At 37.3% G+C, this 25,056-nt stretch overlaps 2 protein-coding genes across 4 annotated transcripts in view; one reads left to right on the top strand and one right to left on the bottom strand.

The window, feature by feature from the left end:
* Positions 1–7,622: 7,622 nt before the first annotated feature.
* Positions 7,623–17,573, bottom strand: oaz1b (ornithine decarboxylase antizyme 1b). The gene is given in 6 exon segments (XM_062032218.1): positions 7,623–7,907; positions 7,989–8,074; positions 11,183–11,355; positions 11,432–11,518; positions 11,520–11,571; positions 17,376–17,573. Coding segments are annotated over 6 exon segments (654 nt in total). The 5' UTR covers positions 17,501–17,573; the 3' UTR covers positions 7,623–7,776.
* Positions 17,574–22,529: 4,956 nt separating this feature from the next.
* Positions 22,530–25,056, top strand: part of LOC133639086 (endoplasmic reticulum metallopeptidase 1) — a 37,796-nt gene continuing 35,269 nt past the window's right edge. For all 3 annotated transcript variants that reach the window (XR_009823728.1, XM_062032220.1, XM_062032221.1), the window contains exon 1: positions 22,530–22,879. Coding sequence is in view for 2 of the 3 variants with exons in the window: in XM_062032220.1 (XP_061888204.1) it covers positions 22,599–22,879 (281 nt within the window). In the remaining variant the exon portion in view is untranslated. The remainder of the gene's footprint in view (positions 22,880–25,056) is intronic.

Consider the following 25,056-nt stretch of genomic DNA (forward strand, 5'->3'; position numbering starts at 1 on the left):
TCCTCATGCTACAACTTTCCTCTCGTAACATCGAGATTTTGTGGGGAAAAAAACAGCTTTTTCTGTCAAAAATGACTTAAGTTACTTTCGCATAATATTAGGACTTTTCTCTAATAATACCATGACTTTGTTTTCGTAAAACGACAGCTAACCCTCATAAAATTATGTTATTCTTGTAGTATTACACATCATTTGCCATTAATCTTGTAGTTTTTTTGTAAAATTTCCGTCTCAATGACAAGTTTTTTTCTTGTAAAACTACGACGTATTTTCTCAAATTAGCCATGCGATATTCAGTCATTTTTTTTGTGATGTTAAAACGTTTTTACATTTATTGTTGTTATTCTACGACTTTAAGCCATGTGATATTTTCATCAAAACCTCCGTATTTTTTCCCGCCCTGGTGTGGTACTTCAAAATGTTGACGGTTGGCAGGGGTTAAAGGTCAAACTCAAATAATATTATTAATAATAATGTTAAACATGTTGATTCTGGCTCCTCCCCTTTTGTGGGCGGGCTTGTGTGGCTTTTTCTGGGCGTCCTTGTTTTTTTCACTTCAGTCATTCAGGTTTTGTTTCCAACCATGCAATTCTAGATAGTCTTTGACAAGCTAACTGTGATGTGCATTCATGATTTGTTTATGATTTTTTTTGTTCTTTGCATCAACCGGCTAACTAATAGCGCCCCCCCTCCCTGCAGTGACCTTTGCCCTTTCTCTTCTGCTGTCTTTATGTGAAGCTCCAGTGCTAACCGTTTTTAGACGTCTTGTGGACGCTTGGCTTCAGTGCTGTGTCGTTTTTATTATGATGATGATGATTATTATTATTGCACTCTACTGAAGAAGAAAAAAAAAAGTCACATTTATTTTTTCCTAAGAAACGAATCTCACTAAATCAATGTCCATGTATTTTTCTCGTAGTTCTTACTTTGAATCATTAGTCACTTTTTGTGTGCTGACCTTTTGCAGCATTCGCTCAGTTCCATTGCTTCATATTGTGATTGGAAACTTTTATACATGTTATAAGACTTAATATGTACCGAATAAATATTTGGATTCCAGACTCTTGCCTTTTTTTTAACATGTAAATCAGGGGTGTCAAACTCATTTTCAGTGAGGGCCACATCGCAGTAATGGCTGCTTTCAGAGGGCCACTTTTTAAAAATAATTGACATTATGCATGCGGGTAATAACCTGTGATTAATCATGATTAATCGAAATGCATATGCATTTGATTATTAGATTATTTTATGTATAACTTGCTTTAAAATCATATAAAGGTGACAAGAAGATATTTAACTATTAGTTTTTATCTCACAAAAATAGTTTTACAATATATTATAATATAATTGACATGATCAGATAATATTAAACTTTAAAACATGCTTTTTTTTTTCTCCGGTCAAAATTGAAAGACCGAATCCATTTAGTAAAAAAAAACAAGTATTTTATTGACACCCGTTTTTTCCAGGCTCTCACAGGCCACATAAAATGATGTGGCGGGCCCTTGAGATTGACACCCGTGATATAGAACATTACACTCCCCGCTCAAAAATCCGTCAAAATGTTTTAATATGTCTTCTAATAGGTGCCATTTTGGGGTCCTTATATTGAAGCACAGTACGTCTGACTATGGTAGCCGTAATGCTCAGACGATGTAAATAAAGGTGACAAGAAGATATTTAATTTAATTAGTTTTTATCTCACAAAAATAGTTTTACAATACAGTATATAATAATGTAATTGGCATGATCAGTGTAAGGAAGGGATAGTAGTTATTTTAGAGTTGGGACACAATGGACAGATTCCGGCCAGAGAATCCTTTAATCATCTTTATTGTTGAAAGGTAGATTTAAATGTGTATGGTTTTGTGTGTGTGTGTGGTATTTAGTCGTCAACGCACACAAGGCTGGCTGCCACCACTGATTGAAACCGGCTATTCTGACAAAGACGTGCTTTAAAGGGGAAATGACGTCACAGATTGACCTACCAACTTAAAGACACAGAAACATTACAAAACTGGTTAAAGGCACACAATAGGCTTTCGTACAATCAGATAATATTAAACTTTAAAATATGCTTTTTTTTCCCTCCGGTCAAAATTGAAAGACCGAATCCATTTAGTAAAAAAAAACAAGTATTTTATTGAAACCCATTTTTTCCAGGCTTTCACAGGCCACATAAAATGATGTGGCGGGCCAGAACTGGACCTTGAGATTGGCACCCGTGATAAAGAACATTACACACAATGTTTTAATATGTCTTCTAATAGGTGCCATTTTGGGGTCCTTCTACACACACCATAATAATATCTGTTTATTGAAGCACAGTACGTCTGACTATGGTAGCCGTAATGCTCAGACGATGTAAATAAAGGTGACAAGAAGATATTTAATTTAATTAGTTTTTATCTCACAAAAATAGTTTTACAATACAGTATATAATAATGTAATTGGCATGATCAGATAATATTAAACTTTAAAATATGCTTTTATTTTTCTCCGGTCAAAATTGAAAGACCGAATCCATTTAGTAAAAAAAAACAAGTATTTTATTGACACCCATTTTTTCCAGGCTTTCACAGGCCACACAAAATGATGTGGCGGGCCAGAACTGGACCCGAGCCCTTGAAATTGACACCCGTGATATAGAACATTACACTCGGCGCTCAGAAATCCGTCAAAATGTTTTAATATGTCTTCTAATAGGTGCCATTTTGGGGTCCTTATACACACACCATAATAATATCTGTTTATTGAAGCACAGTACGTCTTACTATGGTAGCCGTAATGCTCAGACGATGCACCAAGCGGTGTAAATAAAGGTGACAAGTAGAGATGTCCGATAATATCAGTCTGCCGATATTATCGGCCGATAAATGCGTTAAAATGTAATATCGGAAATTATCGGTATCGTTTTTTTTTTTTTATCAGTATCGTTGTTTTTTTTGTAATTTTATTTATTTATTTATTAAATCCACATAAAAAACACAAGATACACTTACAATTAGTGCACCAACCCAAAAAACCTCCCTCCCCCATTTACACTCATTCACACTCATTCACACAAAAGGGTTGTTTCTTTCTGTTATTAATATTCTGGTTCCTACATTATATATCAATATATATCAATACAGTCTGCAAGGGATACAGTCCGTAAGCACACATGATTGTGCGTGCTGCTCGTCCACTAATAATACTAACCTTTAACAGTTAATTTTACAAATTTTCATTAATTACTAGTTTCTATGTAACTGTTTTTATATTGTTTTACTTTCTTTTTTATTCAAGAAAATGATTTTAATTTATTTATCTTATTTTATTTTATTCATTTTTTAAAAAAGTACCTTATCTTCACCATACCTGGTTGTCCAAATTAGGCATAATAATGTGTTAATTCCCCGACTGTATATATCGGTTGATATCGGTATCGGTTGATATCGGTATCGGTAATTAAAGAGTTGAACAATATCGGCATATCGGATATCGGCAAAAAGCCATTATCGGACATCCCTAGTGAAAAGAAGATATTTAATTTAATTTGTTTTTATCTCACAAAAATTGTTTTATAATAATAATGTAATTGGCATGATCAGATAATATTAAAAGTTTAAAATGTGCATTTTTTTTTCCGGTCAAAATTGATCAACCAAATGCATTCAGTAAAAAAAAAAAAAAAAGTATTTTATTGAAACCCATTTTTTCCAGGCTTTCACGGGCCACATAAAATGATGTGGCGGGTCAGAACTAGCCCCCGGGCCTTGAGTTTGACACCTGTTATGTAAATCCTTCAAATATTGTGCACAAAAAACATTTTGTACAACTTTAATGTAAAACATGTGTAAGGGTATAACACTTTCTTTCTTTAATAGCAAGGTTTTGATTGTATGACATCACGACTTTTAAACTTGTAATATTCAAATATTCTTTTTTTATTCTCGTAATTATATTTGATACACAATGTTATAGTTGGTGAGAATAAATAAATACAATGCATAAATATAAGTTCATATTGTACACATAATGTGATTAAAAAGGTATTTCCTTGGGTTAATTCATGCAAGTTTATGTTAACTTTATTTTTGTTACAAACCCATGTAAATTGAGAGGGGAATATATTTTAGTTCCGGTTTGGTCACGTTGTTGGGGGGACAATTAATATGTGACGGAATTAAGGAAGCAGCATGAAACCACGTGTTTGGCGTGGAAGACGTTAATGGAGTCTCGGATTAAAAATGAACTTTGTGAGTATTTCTGATATGTATGTGAAATACATGTGTTTTAAATTGTGTTTTGATTATTTTATTAGTTCTGACGGCATTATATTTGGTAACGTGAAGAAGACGTTGCTAAAATAAATGATACGACTTGAGACTTGATTAAGACCTCGGAGTGAGTAACAATTATTCTCTGTATTTAAAAAAAAAAGTTAAATCTTTAATGATTTTCCGAAAATGTCACCTTTCATTTTTCGAGTCGTATTCCTTTAAAATAAGTATTTTGTCCTAATATTGCCTTGTACTCGTAAAATTACTAATACTAATTACTAATACAATGTAACATTGTTATTGTCCTGAAGTCAATTGTTATTATTTACATAATACTTTTGTATTGTTCATACAATGTGCAAAGACATGTATAGCGACTGCAATGCTTTAATTTTGAGCTATAGTTGTTTTTATGTCTTGTATGCTTTTTTTTTGTTTACGAACATAGGGTTTTTTGTTTTTTGAGTTTTATAAACCTTTATTTATAAACTGCAACATTTACAAACAATCGAGAAATAATAATAATCAAAATAAGTACAAAAACAGTACAAATCAGCGCCAAGGGGTTGTAAACTCAATAAAGTAACTAATTATATATATATTATATATATTTATTTTGCATTCTATTTTTTTTTTTCCATTTTATTTGGAACACAGCATCATCGTTTTCAGAGCTTTTTGATTGTCAGAGGTAGAGAGTGTTTTAACGTAGAGTTGTAATTCTTTTTTAAAGGCTTATTTCTTGTATGCTGTAATCGGTAAACAGCAGTTGGATGATGTCACTTCCGCTGAATTACTTCCTGTTGTTTGACTTCCGGTATTCGTTTTGAAAGCAAGTCGTTCATGTTTTTGTCCGCTGTAATAATCTTTGTTGCCATCCTACACAAAGCAGCGTAAATAATAAAGTGTAACAGTGCCGATATGTTGAATTGAATTGTCGATTTAGATACGTGTTCAAGTCATTCAGGCAGACGGGGGTCTCCCTCTGCTGGACATTTTGGGACATTACAGTTAAATTTTGTATGTCAGACATATGTATCTCTTTAGTTTTTCACCGTCATGTCTGATTGATTGATTGAGACTTTTATTAGTAGGTTGCACAGTGAAGTACATATTCCGTACAATTGACCACTAAATGGTAACACCCGAATAAGTTTTTCAACTTGTTTAAGTCGGGGTCCACTTAAATTGATTCATGATAGATATATACTATCATATATACTATCATCATAATACAGTCATCACACAAGATAATCACATTGAATTATTTACATTATTTACAATCAGGGGTGTGGAGGGGGGCGGGGGGGTATGGACATCAATGATAGATATATACTATCATATATACTATCATCATAATACAGTCATCACACAAGATAATCACATTGAATTATTTACATTATTTACAATCAGGGGTGTGGAGGGGGGCGGGGGGGTATGGACATCAAGTAGTGGACATAGAGAGAGAGAGATCAGAAGGCATAAGAAAAAGAAAAAGTATCTGCGTTTGATTGTTTACATTTGATTATTAGCAATCCGGGGAGGGTGTTAGTTTAGGGTTGTAGCTGCCTGGAGGTGAACTTTTATTGCGGTTTTGAAGGAGGATAGAGATGCCCTTTTTTATACCTGTTGGGAGCGCATTCTATGAAGAAATGTCACAAGGTTTGACTTGGTGTTGAGTCGGCGTTTCTACACATCCTACGAGAACAGTTAGTTATATTTATATGGTAATTATTATTCTGTGACTATAAATTGATTGTTGCTTTTATTTTTTTCTGTATTGTGTAGTTATAACATACTTGCCAACCTTGAGACCTCCAATATCGGGGGTTGGGGGGTGGGGTGGTTGGGGGCGGAGTTATTTACAGCTAGAATTCACCAACTCGAGTATTTCATATATATTTCATATATATATATATTTCATATATATATTTCTCATATATATATATATATATATATGTGTATATATGTATATATGTGTATATATATATATATATATATATATATATATATATATATATATATATGTGTGTGTGTATGAAATACTTTTCAGTGAATTCTAGCTATATATATTTTTATTTATTTATTTTATTTACATAAAATACTTGAATTTCAGTGTTCCGGTGGCTATCCATTAGATGGCAGTATTGTCCTGTTTAACTTCTCCGTTCATGAGTATATCATTTCGGCCACCGTGTTCAATGGAGAAGTCTGTTCTACATATTTACAGGCAACATACACCGTCCCCTTCGAACTGTCCTGGATGAACTGAAATTCTTGTTTCCATTCGTTTTGGAACTTGCAAGCGTATTTATTCATCTTGCTCGTTGACGGCGTCGCCATGTCTGTAATTTCCTCGTTCTGCTTCGTCTCCTTGTTGTGTGCGCAGTTGTGCACTCTACTCTCTAAAAGCCCTAGATGTTATGACGTCATTGGGCAGGCAAGCTGTTTATATTGTGGGAAAGCGGACGTGAGAACAGGCTGTCCCCATTCAGTCTCAGGTCCGCATTGAGCTGGAGGGGGCGTGGCCTCCAGCTCCGGCTGAATACCGGGAGTTTGTCGGGAGAATATCTCTGCCGGAAGGTTGTCGGGAGAGGCGCTGAATACCGGGATTCTCCCGCTAAAAACGGGAGGGTTGGCAAGTATGAGTTATAAGTATATGCTTTTACTTGTAATTGTATTGAGTTTGTGGACCCCAGGAAGACTAGTGGGTTGTTGTGGCAACCAGCTAATGGGGACCCTAAATAAAAATCAAATCAAACACTAAAATTGTCGTAGGTCAAATCAATGAGGATTAGAGCCCCCTAGTGGTAAGAAGGTGCAACGTCCAAAAAGTAAATGATTGCAGATTGTAGTTTCGATATTCCAATTTGTACTAAAATGTAGGTTTTACTGATATTTGCATCTTCAGATCATTATGTAACATAACTCTTTTATAACGATAAACACAGCACAAACAGCTTTTTTTGGGGATTGTTTATTAACACAGAAGCATAATAATAAGTACCACTATGTAGGTGAACATCAAACCTAGCATGAAACAATGAGGAATGCAAAATAACTCCAATCTTTTAATATACTGTATCCTTCCTGACTTTCAAAAGCAAAATAATAAGAATCAGATATACATGGTAAAAAGAAGCATAAGCACTTTGGATAATTGACCTTTTCCTGATCACATGACACCATCAGTCGCTCTCTATTAATAAGTACCAAGGTATGGGGCTGCTCATATTTCCCACTCAGGTTAGTGCTACACAATAAAAGTGGTCCCCCTGAAATGTGTTTGCAAAAAGAAAGCTGCGGTACCCGAGTGTAAAAACCTGATGACAGTTTCTTGTACATTCAAACAAACCATGTCCGCTGAAGCAAAAGCTACACTTGAACCTACGACAACCTCTCCCTTTTTACGCCCACACTAAATGAGATAGGTACACTAAATGATGATGAGAACACACACACACACACACACACACAGGGAGGAAGAAAAAGGGGGTTAAGGGGGATGGGGTTACTCTTCATCAGAAGAGTCCCTGTCAAAATTGTAGGCCATGAAAAGAACGTCAGGTCGAGGCGGGACAAGGGGATGGCCCGGTTTCACGATCTCAAAGCCCAGGAAACTGAATGTTCGCACCAACTGGGCTGTAACAACAACATTGGCACGTAAAGTTACCCCGTTTAATGTGTGTGCGTGTGTGTGTGTGTGTGTGTGTGTGTGCATACCGCGATCATCCCTGTTCTTGTAAAAGCAGACAAACACGCCAACAACTTTCAGATGTTCCTCAGCATATTCCAGCAGCGCCGCAAAGCTGCACACAAACACAACACAGCATGTTTGTTATTGTAACAGTCAAACTTCATTAGCATGTTCCATTGAAACAATGCAGTGTTGGACCAGCACCACGTACGCAGAAAGGCATCTTAATGATTCTAGCACAATGCGACCACTGAGGGCAATACCCGAGGTCGTAACTTTCAAAATGTTTACATTTTTAAAAAGGTTTTCTGAAAAATCTTGACTGTTTTTTTTGCCATTCATTGTTTATTTTTTTCTCATGTTTTAAAGAAGTCATGTAAATAATTTTCCCTCATGTTTGTCATAAATTGTCATTCTTCTCGTGTGATTTTCATGGATATTTTTTTCTTTCCAATGTTATTTAAAAAAATATTTTTTTCTCATGTTATTCTCATTTTTTGTTTTTTCCTCATATTATTCCTAAATATTGTTTCATATTCTCATGAACATGTATTCCATTATTCTCAAAATTCTATTTTGTCAGAAAGTATTATTTTTCTTGTGTTATTTTCATAAATAAAAGGTGTTTTTTCATGTTAATCTCAATTTTTTTTTTCCTGTCATTTTATTCTCATAAAATATTTTTTACTCATTGTATTCTCATAAAATATAAGATTTTTTGGTCATGTTTTTCTCATAAATGACTCCTTTCCCCTCATAATGTTCCTGACTTTCTGGTGGGCAATACGCTATCTTTGCAATATTACAACTTTTCTTCTTTGCTTTACATTGTGAACATTTTTAAAGAACTAATTTATTATGGCAGTGACTTTTAAACTGGGTACATGTACAACTATTGGTATGCTGGCTCCATCTACTGGTACGCCAAAGAAGTCTGTGAATATGTCCTATATATAGAGTATCATTGTTTATGCTTCGTGTGTAAAAACAGTAGCCAAAATATTAAATATACTTATTAAATAAAACCTCTGCCTTGTTTTTAATAAATACTCGGGCCTATTATACTATTGTATTTTAATGTTGGTCATTATGGTGGTATTTAGACAGCCAAGTGTTTTCTGAGGTGGTCATCGGTGAAAAACTTTTGAGCACCACTGTATTAAAGGCCTACTGAAAGCCACTACTACCGACCACACAGTCTGATAGTTTATATATCAATGAGGAAATCTTAACATTGCAACACATGCCAATACGGCCGGGTTAACTTATGTGCAATTTTAAATTTCCCGGGGAACTTCCGGTTAAAAACGTCTATGTATGATGACGTTTGCGTGTGACGTCAATGGTTGAAACGGAAGTATTCGGACACATTGTATCACAATACAAACAGCTCTGTTTTCATCTCAAAATTCCACAGTATTCTGGGCATCTGTGTTGGTGAATCTTTTGCAATTTGTTTATTGAACAATGGAGACTGCAAAGAAGAAAGCTGTAGGTGGGATCGGTGTATTAGCGGCTGGCTGCAGCAACACAACCAGGAGGACTTTGAGGATAGCAGATGCGCTATCCGACGCTAGCCGCCGACCGCATCGATGGGGTGAAGTCCTTCATCGCGCCGTCGATCGCTGGAACGCAGGTGAGCACGGGTGTTGATGAGCAGATGAGGGCTGGCGTAGGTAGAGCGCTAATGTTTTTATCATAGCTCTGACGAGGTCCTGTAGCTAAGTTAGCTTCAATGGCGTCGTTAGCAACAGCATTGCTAGGCTTCGACAGGCGGCACAGCATTAACCATGTAGTTACATGTCCAGTGTTTGGTTCAGTGTCTCCTGATAGTAGTACTGTTGATCTGCTGTCTATCCTTCCAGTCAGGGGCTTATTTATTTTGTTTCTATCTGCATTTAAGCACGATGCTATCACGTTAGCTCCGTAGCTAAAGTGCTTCACCGATGTATTGTCGTGGAGATAAAAGTCACTGTGAATGTCCATTTCACGTTCTCGACTCTCATTTTCAAGAGGATATAGTATCCGGTTTAAAATACAAATCCGTGATCCACAATAGAAAAAGGAGAGTGTGGAATCCAATGAGCCCTTTTACCTAAGTTACGGTCAGAGCGAAAAAAGATACGTCCTGCACTGCACTCTAGTCCTTCACTCTCACGTTCCTCATCCACAAATCTTTCATCCTCGCTCAAATTAATGGGGTAATCGTCGCTTTCTCTGTCCGAATCGCTCTCGCTGCTGGTGTAAACAATGGGGAAATGTGAGGAGCCCTTCAACTTGCGACGTCACGCTACTTACGGTACAGGCAAGGCTTTTTTATCAGCGACCAAAAGTTGTGAACTTTATCGTCGATGTTCTCTACTGAATCCTTTCAGTAAAAATATGGCAATATCGCAAAATAACCAAGTATGACACATAGAATGGATCTGCTATCCCCGTTTAAATAAAAAAAATCAATTTCAGTAGGCCTTTAAAGGTACCAAAAAGTGGTTCGATTGCATTACTGCACTGTGAATCCAGCAGAGGGTGCTGTCTCACGTCAATCCATTTAACTTTTTCCAGCAGGAAGATTCTTTGACGGATGGGAAGTACATGACTATTAGGGCTGTGAATCTTTGGGCACCACACGATTCGATTAAATTTTTGGGGGTAACGATTCGATTCTTAATCCAAAATTAATACTTTTTTAAATAACATTGGATGCCAGTTCTACGATTAACTAAATTCCCCCATAAAATAGATATAAACTCTGATCACTTTCTATTTTAATTAAAAGAAAACTGGTTTTGTTCAATAAAATGCTTCCCAAACATTTCAGTCAAATACAAAGAAGGCAACAAAAGAAGTATCTTCTAACACTTCTCAAAAGTAAATCTACATCAACAATAGGATTTGCCTGAATGGCTGGACAGGACATATTGCAAAAAAATATATATATTGATTTTTTCTTTTTAATCCATTAAGAATCGTTACAAATTAGAACAGCTATTAATCTGGAAATCATTTTTTTTGTTGAAACCTCTGGTATTTATACTGTAATTGTTTGTGTGTGTTTCAGAAATGTGAGAGGCATATTATTATAGGGCACACACTATCAAAAATAGGCATTTAGGGGCTTTATAACCTTTACTTGATTGACCGAAAATGATCTTTTACACTTTGGAGTGAGCGGTGTTTTCTTTATCCCGAATCAGAAGTGTAAATAAAAGGTGGCGCTCACCTCTCCTTGCTGCCTTCAGGAAGTGGGTCAAGGGGGATCTCCACAAAGAGTGCACTGCTGCTCAGGACAGCATCCCACTCAACTGTCTTGCTGACGGTGGGGCGACTTTGGAAGTGGAGTATCCCGGGGCGACCGTTACCCGCCGGCTCCTCACTAACGGTCAACTTCTGGTCCTGGGTGAGCAACAACAACAACAAAAATCAGTTGGGAAAACTGACACGCGGGAACTTTTGTGGAGTTGCGCCTTACCGAGTAGAGCAACCGAGCTGAAGGAGCGTGATCCCGTGTGCCATTCCCTCGCCCACCTGGGATCTTCAGGGGTGGGAGAGGGGCATCAGGAACACCACAGAGGCCCCGGGCCGCGGGTACTACTACAGTGCATGGATAGACTAAGGGAAGAATGCGGGTTTAGTTAGCACTGGAACTTACTCGGTCAAAGCTTGTTAATTAAACATGTGGTCAATGTACTGCCACCAGCAGGGGCGCTGTTCAATTTGGCGTCTTAGGAACATACAGGAAGTTGACAGCTACTCTAAAATCTCTCTTCTGGACAGCATTAGTCTGCTTAAGACAACATGGAAACAGGGGTTCAGATTATATAAGCTTGAGACTAGCAATAAATCAAATGACGCGTTAGTGCGTGAAGAGTGTAAGCTGAAAATGCGGCTTTGTTCTAATTGAGAAATATCAAAAAGCTCTCAATAGAGTCCTGAAAAAAGTGGTTCACAAAAGGAATATTCAAGTCAGGGAAATTACTAAAGTGCACGGAAGGAAATGGCCCTCTTATGCATCGCTTTCGTCTCGTGGAGTACACTCGGAATATGCGCGTGTCTGCAGCGATCACTTTGTAAAAGGTTTGTTTGAACATTAACAACTACCGTATTTTTCCGATTATAAATCGCTCCGGAGTATAAATCGCACCGGCCGAAAATGCATAATAAAGAAGGAAAAAAACATATAAGTCGCACTAGAGTTTGTCGCATTTTTGGGGGAAATTTATTTGATAAAACCCAACGCCAAGAATAGACATTTGAAAGGCAATTTAAAATAAATAAATAGTGAACAACAGGCTGAATAAGTGTACGTTATATGAGGCATAAATAACCAACTGAAAACGTGCCTGGTATGTTAACGTAACATATTATGGTAAGAGTCATTCAAATAACTATAACATATAGAACATGCTATACGTTTACCAAACAATCTGTCACTCCTAATCGCTAAATCCCATGAAATCTTCTTCCTCTGTGTCGCTTCTAAATAGAATTATTTGATATTTTACGGTAATGTGTTAATAATTTCACACAAAGTCGCTCCAGAGTATAAGTCGCACCCCCGGCCAAACTATGAAAAAAACTGCAATTTAATAATCCAAAAAATACGGTAGCTTTATGAAAACCAACAACAACAACATGTCACACTGGACCAACAATCAAAACATTTATTACTCGGAAATAGGGTTGTAGAGTATACTGGTACGAGTTAAGTAACGCGGAACTAATGAATACTCTTAGAAAAATACCGGTTCCCTTTTTTTTTTTTATAAGCATGATGGCGCACCGTTGTCGTGACATTGGTTTTACCAGCAGAGGAGCGTGTTAGGCAACGCATACACACAAAGTACTTACAAGCAGACACAGGGTGTAGACAGAAAAGGGAGAATGTACGCAATTGGCTTGAAAACTAAAGATAAAGGTGAAGCTATCACACTGGAATGCCGCTGAACAAGAGGTGCTTTAAAACATGGCGAGCTCGCTAGCAGCTAATGTCTATCCACAGTCGGCAGTGTTTTAGCTACTTCTAAATCAGAAATCCTCACCTCCATGGTGACAAAGTACGTTTCTTACAAGTATCATCCCTGCAGGACGAGGAATAGCTAAACATGCTTTGATACGATAGCTCACCAGCGTCACCGCTAAAAAAAACTAGTGCTCGCCAATGTTAAACGCCATTGGTGGATCTATACCAGACATCCACTGTAATCATACTAAGTACAAGAGCGTATCTAATCAATACTACAAGAGCGTATCTAATCAATACTACAATGATTACATCGATATTTTTTATCGCCAAAATATTTTTTTCAAAATGTATATTGTTTATAAACTCAGAAAATACGTGCCTGGACACGCTTTTGTTTGCTTACTTTCTACTAAAAGACAAGTTGACTAACTAGTATGTTCACTATTTTATTTAAGGACAAAATTGTTCTTCGATTGGAATAAGAAACGTAGGTTTAATGTACCTTAAGATTTGTTGTTAAATTAAAGCCAATTATGCAATTGTTTGTGGTGCCCTTTTAGAAAAGTATCAAAAATATTTTTGTGCCGGTACCAAAATATTGGTATCGGGACAACCCTACTCGGAACTTAACATGACGTTACCGTAAATTCCAGACAGTAAGCCGCTTCTCTTTTCCTACGCTTCTAAACCTGCGGCTTATAAAACGGTGCGGCTAAATTATTGTTTCCCGCTGATGGCCATGATGAAAATAGTTTTTAAAAAACAAGCAAATAGTCTGACAAAGGGTGTGTTCTTGTTTGCGCGCCATCTTTTGGACGAGTTTGCTTACTGCAGGTTCTGCAGGGTAAACATCTACAGTACTTCGTTCTTTTTAGTGCTTTTAAGCAGAAGTACAAGTGCCGGTCCGTTTTCTCGCCGTCGATAGTGTTTCTGTTCGAAAGGATTCTTAATTCATACTCCATGCAACGTTTGTGTAAGTTTTACAATATAGCAACAAAATATTTATACTTAAAGCTTTCACATTTGTGATGTCTGTAGGGATGTTTTCAAGCATACTTTCACGTGCTATCGTAACGTAAACAAGCTAGCATTGTTAGCATTAGCTAATATTCTAACACGTTACGAATGTCTGTGTTAGTATTATTAACTTACAATGGCATTCCGTTTGTATTGTTTCAGTTTTACAAATTCCTCAGTAAATTTACCAAAACGTCACCAATGAGTTAGTTTGTTTAGCTGATTGGAACGCCAGCTTCCGCAGCCAGTGCGTCCATGACGATGACTTCTGTTTTGGTAGATTAACCGTTTTACTGCCGTGTTAGAGACATAGTTTGGAAACCATTAAGATATGTGAATACAAATTTACAAAATCATTCTGTGTAAATAACTGATTTCTCAATGTATATATCTGTGGCTTATAGTCTGGTGCAGGATATAGAAAAATATTTTATATTATATTTATATTATATTTTTTCCTTCAAAAGTGTTGTGGGTGCTGCTTAGAGGTGGGAATCTTTGGGCACCTCATGATACGATTAAAAATCGATCATTGATGCATCTTTATTGTATGTATATAAATGCAGTTTTAAAATGTATTTTAATTTCACTAAATAAGCGTTTATAACTTGCAACTTTTAAAAACAGTGTTTTTGTAATAAGAAACCGTTAAATAATGGAAATGTGTGCAAAACTGGAACATGAGTGCCTTATAATAAAGGAGCTGGTCAGATCACACGGTGAGGTGGCTCGCTGCAGTCAGACAGAATTTAGAACTGTCGGCATTACTTTATTTACAATAAATAAATGAATCATCAATTAACGTCTACTAATCGATGCATCTAAAATCGATTACTTCTCCCACCTCTAGTGCTGCTTATATACCTGTGCACTCAAATCTGCAATATACGGTAGTTTATTTCCACAACCAGAGGTCTTTGTAGTTCTATTTAGGCGTAGGAACTATAAAATATCTTAAAAGAACACAAACTAATGCAATCGCTGGTCCTTTGTTTACAATAAATCTCTTCTAACGCAACAGCATATTGAATCTTGATATTGCTGAATATCGTTGGAAAGCAAACATTGCTGAACCATTAAAAAATTGCGAAAAAGATTTGTAGATGACACTAAAATATTTGTACCAAGAAATCAACAGCGAAAACTAAAGTTATTATTTTTCTTATTAGCGTCACTATCACAGCAGTATGGCACTCGTAAATCGTCACACAAATACAATACTGTCTTTCACGGATTAATGTGGACCTCTCCAGATGTAAAGATGTGCCACCAATATTTTCTACTTTAAATCCTTGTGAGTGTCCAAGAAAATGCAGTCGACTAAGGTGATGATAAATGGTTTAAATCTAAAAAAAAAAAAATGTACTTCAGCGTATGAATCCACTCTATCCCATTTCAATATTTTTTTCATGATAGCTTGTATACTTGACTACATGTTTTTTTGTTTTTTTATAAATATGCCCAAATCTGCACTAATGCATGTAAATCAACAATAGCCTAATGGGACTCTCGCCCTCCACCTATTACGTCACTGTAGTTTAAAAGAAGAACATTTGCCAAAAGAGGGAAATGCATCACAAAATTCACTCAGTAAAAACGCTAAATAAAAATTTACTGTTGAGGTTTGAGAAACATCGCATTAAAACTAGGGATGTCTGATAATATCGGGCTGCCGATATTATCGGTCAATAAATGCTTTAAAATGTAATATCGGAAATTATCGGTATCGGTTCGGAAATTATCGGTATCGGTTTCAAAAAGTAAAATGTATGACTTTTTAAAACGCAGCTGTGTGTAGAGTGTGTAGAAACGTACAGAGCGCCAATAAACCTTAAAGGCACTGCCTTTGCGTGCCGGCCCAGTCACATAATACCTACGGCTTTTCACACACAAGTGAATGCAAGGCATACTTGGTCAACAGCCATACAGGTCACACTGAGGCTGGCCATATAAACAACTTTAACACTGTTACAAATGTGCTCCACACTGTGAACCCACACCAAACAATTATGACAAACACATTTCGGGAGAACATCCGTAACACAACATAAACACAACAAAACAAATACCCAGAACCCCTTGCAGCACTAACTCTTCCGGGACGCTACAATATACATCCCCCGCTATCCCGAAAACCCCGCCCCCCATCCCCAACTCAATCTCCTCATGCTCTCTCAGGGAGATTATGTCCCAAATTCCAAGATGCTGTTTTGAGGCATGTTAAAAAAAATAACGCACTTTGTGACTTCAATAATAAATATGGCAGTGCCATGTTGGCATTTTTTCCCCATAACTTGAGTTGATTTATTTTGGAAAACCTTGTTACATTGTTTAATGCATCCAGCGGGGCATCACAACAAAATTAGGCATAATAATGTGTTAATTCCACGACTGTATATTGGTATCGGTTGATATCGGAATCGGTAATTAAGAGTTGGACAATATCGGATATCGGCAAAAAAGCCATTATCGGACATCTCTGGTTATAATACTCGGTAAAGGTGTACATTGAGCATATTTTGAGTAACGCAGCAAAATAATAGTGTGGTGGGATGCAACCTCACCACACACAAACCCATTCATTGGAATATTTGTATGAAAATGACTATTTAACTCATCGTTTCAAGCGATATTACAATATACATACAGCACGCTCCTGCACTCCATGGGCTTTTCTATAAGTGTCCCATTGTTTTTTTTAGTTTTCCTAGCATCCATGCCAGCTTTTGGAGTTTATACTAAGGCTAAAAAGAGCTGCAACAGCGGCGGCGTAAACTCGCATGGCTGCGTCACTAGGCACAGTGACGACGTGATGACGTCACACCACTTTTTTCATGTTACGTGGTCGTCAACCCTGACACCGGCGTGTCAGCTAACGAGACCAACGTGGGCCTGAAACGTGGGCTTACCTGGGAAAAGCTCTAAGGCTTTTTTTTTATTTGTTAGACAACACTTTAGAATGATGACCAGATTTGGTTATTATGACGATTTGATGGAACAACAACAAAAAACCAGCTGGTTGTTACATATGTTAACAGCGTGACGCAGTATTATTTATTTAGTACTTAAAAGTCAAGTTTAAAAAAGGCCACTGACTAAATACAGTGAGTCTTTCTGAAAAAAGGTTAATATTATGCGTTATTTCTAAAAGTAGCGCTGATTGTTCCGCTAACTAGCCGATGACGCAAGCTAGCTCACTAGCATAACGTTAAGCATCCGTCGCTAACGTCAAGTTTAACCGCCAGTATTTACCTGAATAAACAACGCATCTCTTAAAATTCACGTTTTAATTCTACTTCCACTTTACGTGGTTTCGAAACGTCGACTTAATAAATTGTACACAAAAACATGCATTTTATTTCACTTCCGCTTTATCGAGCCCGCCCCTCCCCCACACACAGTTAGCGTTAACCGGTTTTCTTTTTTTACTTACTTCCCAATCATGTCACAAATACCGCTACTCAAATCCGCCATGGTCGTAAGAGTGTGTTGTTTTCCTTCCTTTTCGCGAGCAAAGCAATGACTGTTTAGGATCCGCTGGAGGTTGGATTTTACCATCCGGCCTCGGAAAGAGACACGACCGTCCGACTGCTCTCTTTGCTATGTTCTCAGTTGAGCCAGGAGACGTCAAGCGACCCCAGCGAGGGCGTGGTACTTCCGGTGGTTTTTCAAAATACAAACACACAGGTCGTATCGCTCGTGTTTTTTTCGCTCACTCTTTAAACAAAGGCCGGCTTTTGTTATGAAAGCAGCCGTACACTGAGGGTTACTCTCTGTAACTTGATATGTTGACAGAAACGTCAAATGCTAAGGATGCTAACACATATGACGACTTCTCCCGTCAAATATCACGACGTATAATAATAACATTTGGGAATCGACACAAAGATGCACAAAACTTTCAAGACGACTATGTCTACCATCGGAAAATGTCCCCCATTCCATATGATTCACAGATGCTAATAAACGCCTCGCTTCAAGGCACAAGCCAGTTAGCCTACATTTGATGGAAAAGTACTGAGAGCAGATGGAGAAAAAAAAAGCTGAGCACAAACGTAAAAAAATGTTCAGATTTATATTATTTAAACCCCGCACTTAATAAAATAGTATTTTGATTTCACTCATGCATACTGGAATCAAAGTTGTGGCAGATAGTATATTTTTTAGGGTGCACTTTATACAATCTGCTTCCAGAAACCAGAAGTCGCAATTATAGTGATGCTATTTGCAGATATCATACAGTTAGTCTGTGTAATAGTCTCATTTTGCGGGGAAAAATAGCTTTTTAGTGTATGTCCAAATATGTTCATTTGATTATGTACTGCTGTGTATTGCAGTCATACAGGACATTGTCTCGGAGTACTGCCATGTTTACCTTTAAACACATTTCTATTACTGCATGCGGTCAACCAAGCTATAAAAAAAAGATACCTGCCATACTCGTTTTTACCACAGAGTGGCGATAAACTGGTGTAAACTTTTGGACTTTTACGGCATTATTATTATTATTATTATTATTATTATTTTATTTCAATTTCATGGCAATATTTTAATTAAAATCAACCATTTTTTGTTTGTTTTAAAATCGGCCATATATAAAAAAAATCGAAAAACGGCCCTAGTTTTGTTTTTTGATTTGCGTAAAGTACAAGGACAAAATTCAAATACACCAATCGGATTTTTTTGGGGGGGATTTCCATTCATGAAAATAATATTTTTTTAATTTATTTTTTATTTTTTAAACCTTTATTTATAAATTTCACTTTTTACGGCATTACAAAGATAACGGCTGTCTGTCAGTACGTCACAAGATAAAACGCAGTTGAATATGCAAATAGGGGGTGACGTCACAGCAATGTAATTGGACGTTTCAATTATTGCTCTGAAGCGACACCATACCATCATTAACTTCTGTCTATGACCTGCAGGCCTTTGATTCTCTTTTAAAAACAGTGTTGCTTTGAGTGCAATGTGGGCCAAAAAGAAAACCTTTAAGAATCTTGTGTACCAACAATGGTACTGGAAAATCATGCAGTTATTCTCAAACTGTGGCACGATTACCCCTCGTGGTATGCAGCCTTCATCCTGAAGGACGCCTAAAAAATCACTTACCGTATTTTTCGGACTATAAGTCGCAGTTTTTTTCATAGTTTGGCCGGGGGTGCGACTTATACTCTGGAGCGACTTATGTGTGAAATTATTAACACATTACCGTAAAATATCAAATAATATTATTTAGCTCATTCACGTAAGAGACTAGACGTATAAGATTTCATGGGATTTAGCGGTTAGGAGTGACAGATTGTTTGGTAAAAGTATAGCATGTTCTATATGTTATAGTTATTTGAATGACTCTTACCATAATATGTTACGTTAACATACCAGGCACGTTCTCAGTTGGTTATTCATGCCTCATATAACGTACACTTATTCAGCCTGTTATTCACTATTCTTTATTTATTTTAAATTGCCTTTCAAATGTCTATTCTTGGTGTTGGGTTTTATCAAACAAATTTCCCCAAAAAATGCTGCTTATACTCCAGTGCAACTTATATATGTTTTTTTCCTTCTTTATTATGCATTTTCGGCCGGTGCGACTTATACTCCGAAAAATACGGTAATTAAATATATTCGAATGACGTGACTTGAGCCCTTATCACAGTGTTACTGTTCAAACTATGTCATTGGTAAATGGGTTATACTTGCAAAGCGCTTTTCTACCTTCAAGGTACTGAAAGCGCTTTGACGCTATTTTCACATTCACCCATTCATGCACACTGAGGGCGTGAGCTGCCATGCAAGGCGCTAACCATGACCAATCAGGAGCAAGGGTGAAGTATCTTGCCCAAGGACAACGGACGTGAGTAGGATTGGGAAATCTGGGATCGAACCTGAAACCCCCAGGTAGCTGGTATTGGCCGCTTTACCAAGTGAACCACACCGTCCCCAATGTCCATCCATCCATTTTCTACCGCTTGTCCCTTTTGGGGTTGCGGGGGGTGGGGGGGGGGGGTGCTGGAGCCTATCTGTAATGTATAATGTTACAGTGGCCATAAATATTGAATATGCTTATTAAATTAAACCTCTGCCTTGTTTTTAATGAATACATAGGCCTACTACGCTACTGCATTTTAATGTTGGTCATTATGGTGGTACTTCGTGAGCCTCTGATTCAAATGATGGGCTATATAAATGGTTGATACCGGACTGATCATTTTGACTTACAAATGTTATTGAACAATTTTGTCACCAGTGCAAAAATAATGGCAAAAATACAAAAACAATGTCACACAAATGTAAATACATTTTGTGTATAGAATCATAGCTAAGTTTATGGTTTGTGAAACCTTTTTAAGCATTAGTCTAGGTCCAGATTAAAAAACTACTGAATGTTAAATTATCAAATATGTAACAGAATAATCAAACAGACCCTGAAGATGTATAAAAACACAGTGTGTGATTTGGGAATTGCAATAAAGAAACAACCAGATCAAAAATCACTGAATCTAAAGTTTTTTAATCTAGACTAAAGATTCATAAAAACTGTTTTTTTGTTGTTGTTTTTTTCAATTCGACCTGGACCAATGTGGTCGACGTGCCTAAAACGTGTTAAATGTGCAGTTATTGCATTATCACAAGCAGAATAAAGGTTTTACAAATCACAAACCATGTTTTTTTTAACCTTCGGGGTCTGAGATCATCTAGCCCAGATTTGAGAAAACTGGGTATAGTACTTTCTAATCTGGACCTCACTATTGTGTTAGATCCACCATGGACTGGACTTTCACTAATATGTTAGATCCACTATGGACTGGACTTTCACAATATTATGTCAGACCCACTCAACATCCATTGCTTTCGGTCTCCCCTAGAGGGGTGGGGGGTTACCCACATATGCGGTCCTCTCCAAGGTTTCTCAGTCATTCACATCGACGTCCCACTGGGGTGAGTTTTTCCTTGCCCTTATGTGGGCTCTGTACCGCGGATGTCGTTGTGGCTTGTGCAGCCCTTTGAGACACTTGTGATTTAGGGCTATATAAATAAACATTGATTGATTGATTGATTGACCTGGATTAATGTGGGCCAAATGCCTAAAAAAGGGTTAAAAGTGTATTCATTGCATTTTCTCAAATAAATGAAATGTTCCATAAATCACAAACTATGGGATAATCTAGTCCGGTATAAATAAATTTAAACACAGTGGTTTTTGATCTGGACCTGGACTAATGTGGTCTCTATATATCTTTCTTAAGGAAAAGGGGTTATAAATTAAGGGGTCATCTCAATCTTAAAATTCATTTTCCATATGTGGAGTTCAACTATGGAATAGTTCAAAGAATGTCCAACCTTAGTTGAATTGATTGAAAAACGTATTTGGGTGTTACCATTTAGTGGTCAATTGTACGGAATATGTACTGTACTGTGCAATCTAATAATAAAAGTGTCAATCAATCAATCACGTACCAAGTTATATGACTCTGGGTTAAACGATTACAAAACTAGCTGAAAAAGTTATTTTATTTATAAATAAGGTTTGGGAGAAAATAAGTTTCACTTCCCACTATTTTTGGACATGAAAAAAAAATATTGTTTTCCTTTTTTATGTGTTATCATTATGAAGTATTTGTCTTTATTTCTGTACTTTACTGTGATGTTACTAAGATGATTTCCTTTTTAAAATGATTTATTTCTTTTGTTTTTAACAAAATAAACCACTACTAGTAATACTATTTCCCCCCCAAATAAAGACATTCACAAACCATACACTTTGCTATAATAGGTATTTACATTTATATTTTTGTCACATTATTCTTGTTTTTGTCATTATTCTACGCCAGTGCTAATCATAACAAGTCAAGTAAAATGTATCAATCTGGTGTTGACTATTGACTACTATTTCGAAGTGGAAACCTACTTTAATCTCTTCACACAGCAGTTTTGGCAATAAAAACAAGAATATGAAGGGAAATACATTCGTGTTTCGTTTCCAATAAATGGAATACTAATGTTGCCGTAAAAACAACAACGTTTGCTCTTTTTTATTTATTTTTATTTGTATTTTATTTTTGTAAACTTTTTATTTTACACGAGGACCACTTTATTTCCTTTATTTTTTCAATTTTTTATTTTTTAAACTTTTATTTGTACATTTCAACATTTACAAGCAGACAAGAAACAATAATCAAAATAAGTACAAAACAGCGCCAGGAGGTTATAAATTCAAAGTAACTAAAATATGATGCAAAAAAAAAATATATATATAAAATAAACAAAGTGCAAAGCCATAGGCTCACTCAATTTCAGTAAATAACTTAAATTTGGAACACAGCATCATCGTTTTCACAGCTTTTTGGTTGTTAGAGGTAGCGAGTGTTTTAATGTAAAGTTTTAATTATTTTTTAAAGGCACAAAAGACAGGTCGGGTATTGAGAAACTTACATTTATGAATATGAAACTTAGCCAATAGTATAATGAGGAACAACGTTTGCTCTTATTTGCGTTTTTTCCCACTTTTTATGACGCACTACGGAGGCCCCGCCCACCATGATGAAGTTTTGTCCCTCCTCTCCTTCCGTCGACCCGCTCAGGAAGGGGGCAAAGAAAGCAGCGACGCCTGGGAGCGACGCTCGCAAGCTGATGTTCCGCTGGCTTTAAAATGGAAAGCGACACCACTGTCCGGAGAATAAAACCATCGTCGCTCGGGACACATGATAGCTATGCGGTGGCCGCGGGGCACCGATACGCCGGGGACTACAACGGCTGGGGCGACGACGAGCCGAAGAGGAAGCCCGACGTGAGCTTGTACCTGCTCAGAGAGGGTCTGGCAACCTCCCTGGTCTGCTTGTTTATTTTGCTGCTGTGGGCTCTGGTTCAGTTGTCGCTCCAGCATCTCGTCATAGGGAGGCCGGGCGGAGAGTTCAACGCGGACAGAGCGAGGTGAGTTACCCGCCTGAAAGACACTCTGATGCCGCCTCGACCTATATGGCGTGGCGGCTAACGGCCCCCCATTAGCAGCACCGGGCAGCTAACCTTTCCTCCAGTTTTACCCACCAAGACGTGATTCGTCAAACCCTACATCACCTGCAAGGTAAACGGAAGTTGAGGACGTACAAGTTTGTTTTGTCCACTTTTTGGTTGCTAAACAACACTAGATACAGGTGTACCTAATGGTGTGGCTTATAGGTTGCTAAACAACAATGTAGATACAGGTGTACCAAATGTTGTGGTGTATAGGTTGCTAAACAACACTGTAGATACAGGTGTACCAAATGTTGTGGTGTATAGGTTGCTAAACAACACTGTAGATACAGGTGTACCTAGTGGTGTGGCATATAGGTTGCTAAACACTAGATGCAGGTGCACCTAATGTTGTGGCTTATAGGTTGTTAAAAAAACACTGTAGATACAGGTGTACCTAATGGTGTGGCTTATAGGTTGCTAAACAACACTGTAGATACAGGTGTACCTAATGTTGTGGCGTATAGGTTGCTAAACAACACTGTAGATACAGGTGTACCTAATGGTGTGGCTTATAGGTTGCTAAACAACACTGTAGATACAGGTGTACCAAATGTTGTGGTGTATAGGTTGCTAAACAACACTGTAGATACAGGTGTACCAAATGTTGTGGTGTATAGGTTGCTAAACAACACTGTAGATACAGGTGTACCTAGTGGTGTGGCATATAGGTTGCTAAACACTAGATGCAGGTGCACCTAATGTTGTGGCTTATAGGTTGTTAAAAAAACACTGTAGATACAGGTGTACCTAATGGTGTGGCTTATAGGTTGCTAAACAACACTGTAGATACAGGTGTACCTAATGTTGTGGCGTATAGGTTGCTAAACAACACTGTAGATACAGGTGTTCCTAATGTTGTGGCTTATAGGTTGCTAAACAACATTGTAGATACAGGTGAACCTAATGTGGCTTATAGGTTGTTAAAAACACTGTAGATACAGATGTACCTAATGTTGTGGCGTATAAGTTGCTAAACAATGCAGATACAGGTGTACCTAATGTTGTGGCATATAGGTTGCTAAACAATGCAGATACTGGTGTACCTAATGTTGTGACTTATAGGTTGCTAAACAATGCAGATACAGGTATACCTAATGTTGGGGCGTATAGGTTGCTAAACAATGCAGGTACAGGTGTACCTAATGTTGTGGCTTATAGGTAGTTAAAAAAACACTGTAGCTACAGGTGTACCTAATGTTGTGGCTTATAGGTTGCTAAACAACAATGTAGATACAGGTGTACCTAATGTTGTGGCGTATAGATTGCTAAACAATGCAGATACAGGTGTACTTAATGTTGTGGCTTATAGGTTGTTAAAAAACACTAGATACAGGTGTACCTAATGTTGCGGCGTATAGGTTGCTAAACAATGCAGATACAGGTGTACCTAATGTTGTCGCTTATAGGTTGTTAAAAAAACACTGTAGATACAGGTGTACCAAATGTTGTGGCTTATATACAGGTGTACCTAATGTTTTGGCTTATAGGTTGCTAAACAACACTGTAGATACAGGTGTACCTAATGTTGTGGCTTATAGGTTGCTAAACAACACTGTAGATACAGGTGTACCTAATGTTGTGGCGTATAGGTTGCTAAACAATGCAGATACAGGTGTACCTAATGTTATGGCTCATAGGTTGCTAAACAACACTGTAGATACAGGTGTACCTAATGTTGTGGCTTATAGGTTGCTAAACAACACTGTAGATGCAGGTGTACCTAATGTTGTGGCTTATAGGTTGCTAAACAACACTGTAGATGCAGGTGTACCTAATGTTGTGGCTTATAGGTTGCTAAACAACACTGTAGATACAGGTGTACCTAATGTTGTGGCTTATAGGTTGCTCAACAACACTGTAGATGCAGGTGTACCTAATGTTGTGGCCTGTAGGTTGCTAAACAACACTGTAGATACAGGTGTACCGAATGTTGTGGCATATAGGTTGCTAAACAATGCAGATACAGGTGTACCTAATGTTGTGGCTTGTAGGTTACTAAACAACACTGCAGATACAGGTGTACCTAATGGTGTGGCTTACAGGTTGCTAAACAATGCACATACAAGTGTACCTAATGTTGTGGCTTGTAGGTT

This window comes from Entelurus aequoreus, linkage group LG21, assembly GCF_033978785.1.
Source record: "Entelurus aequoreus isolate RoL-2023_Sb linkage group LG21, RoL_Eaeq_v1.1, whole genome shotgun sequence".
Taxonomy (NCBI): domain Eukaryota; kingdom Metazoa; phylum Chordata; class Actinopteri; order Syngnathiformes; family Syngnathidae; genus Entelurus; species Entelurus aequoreus.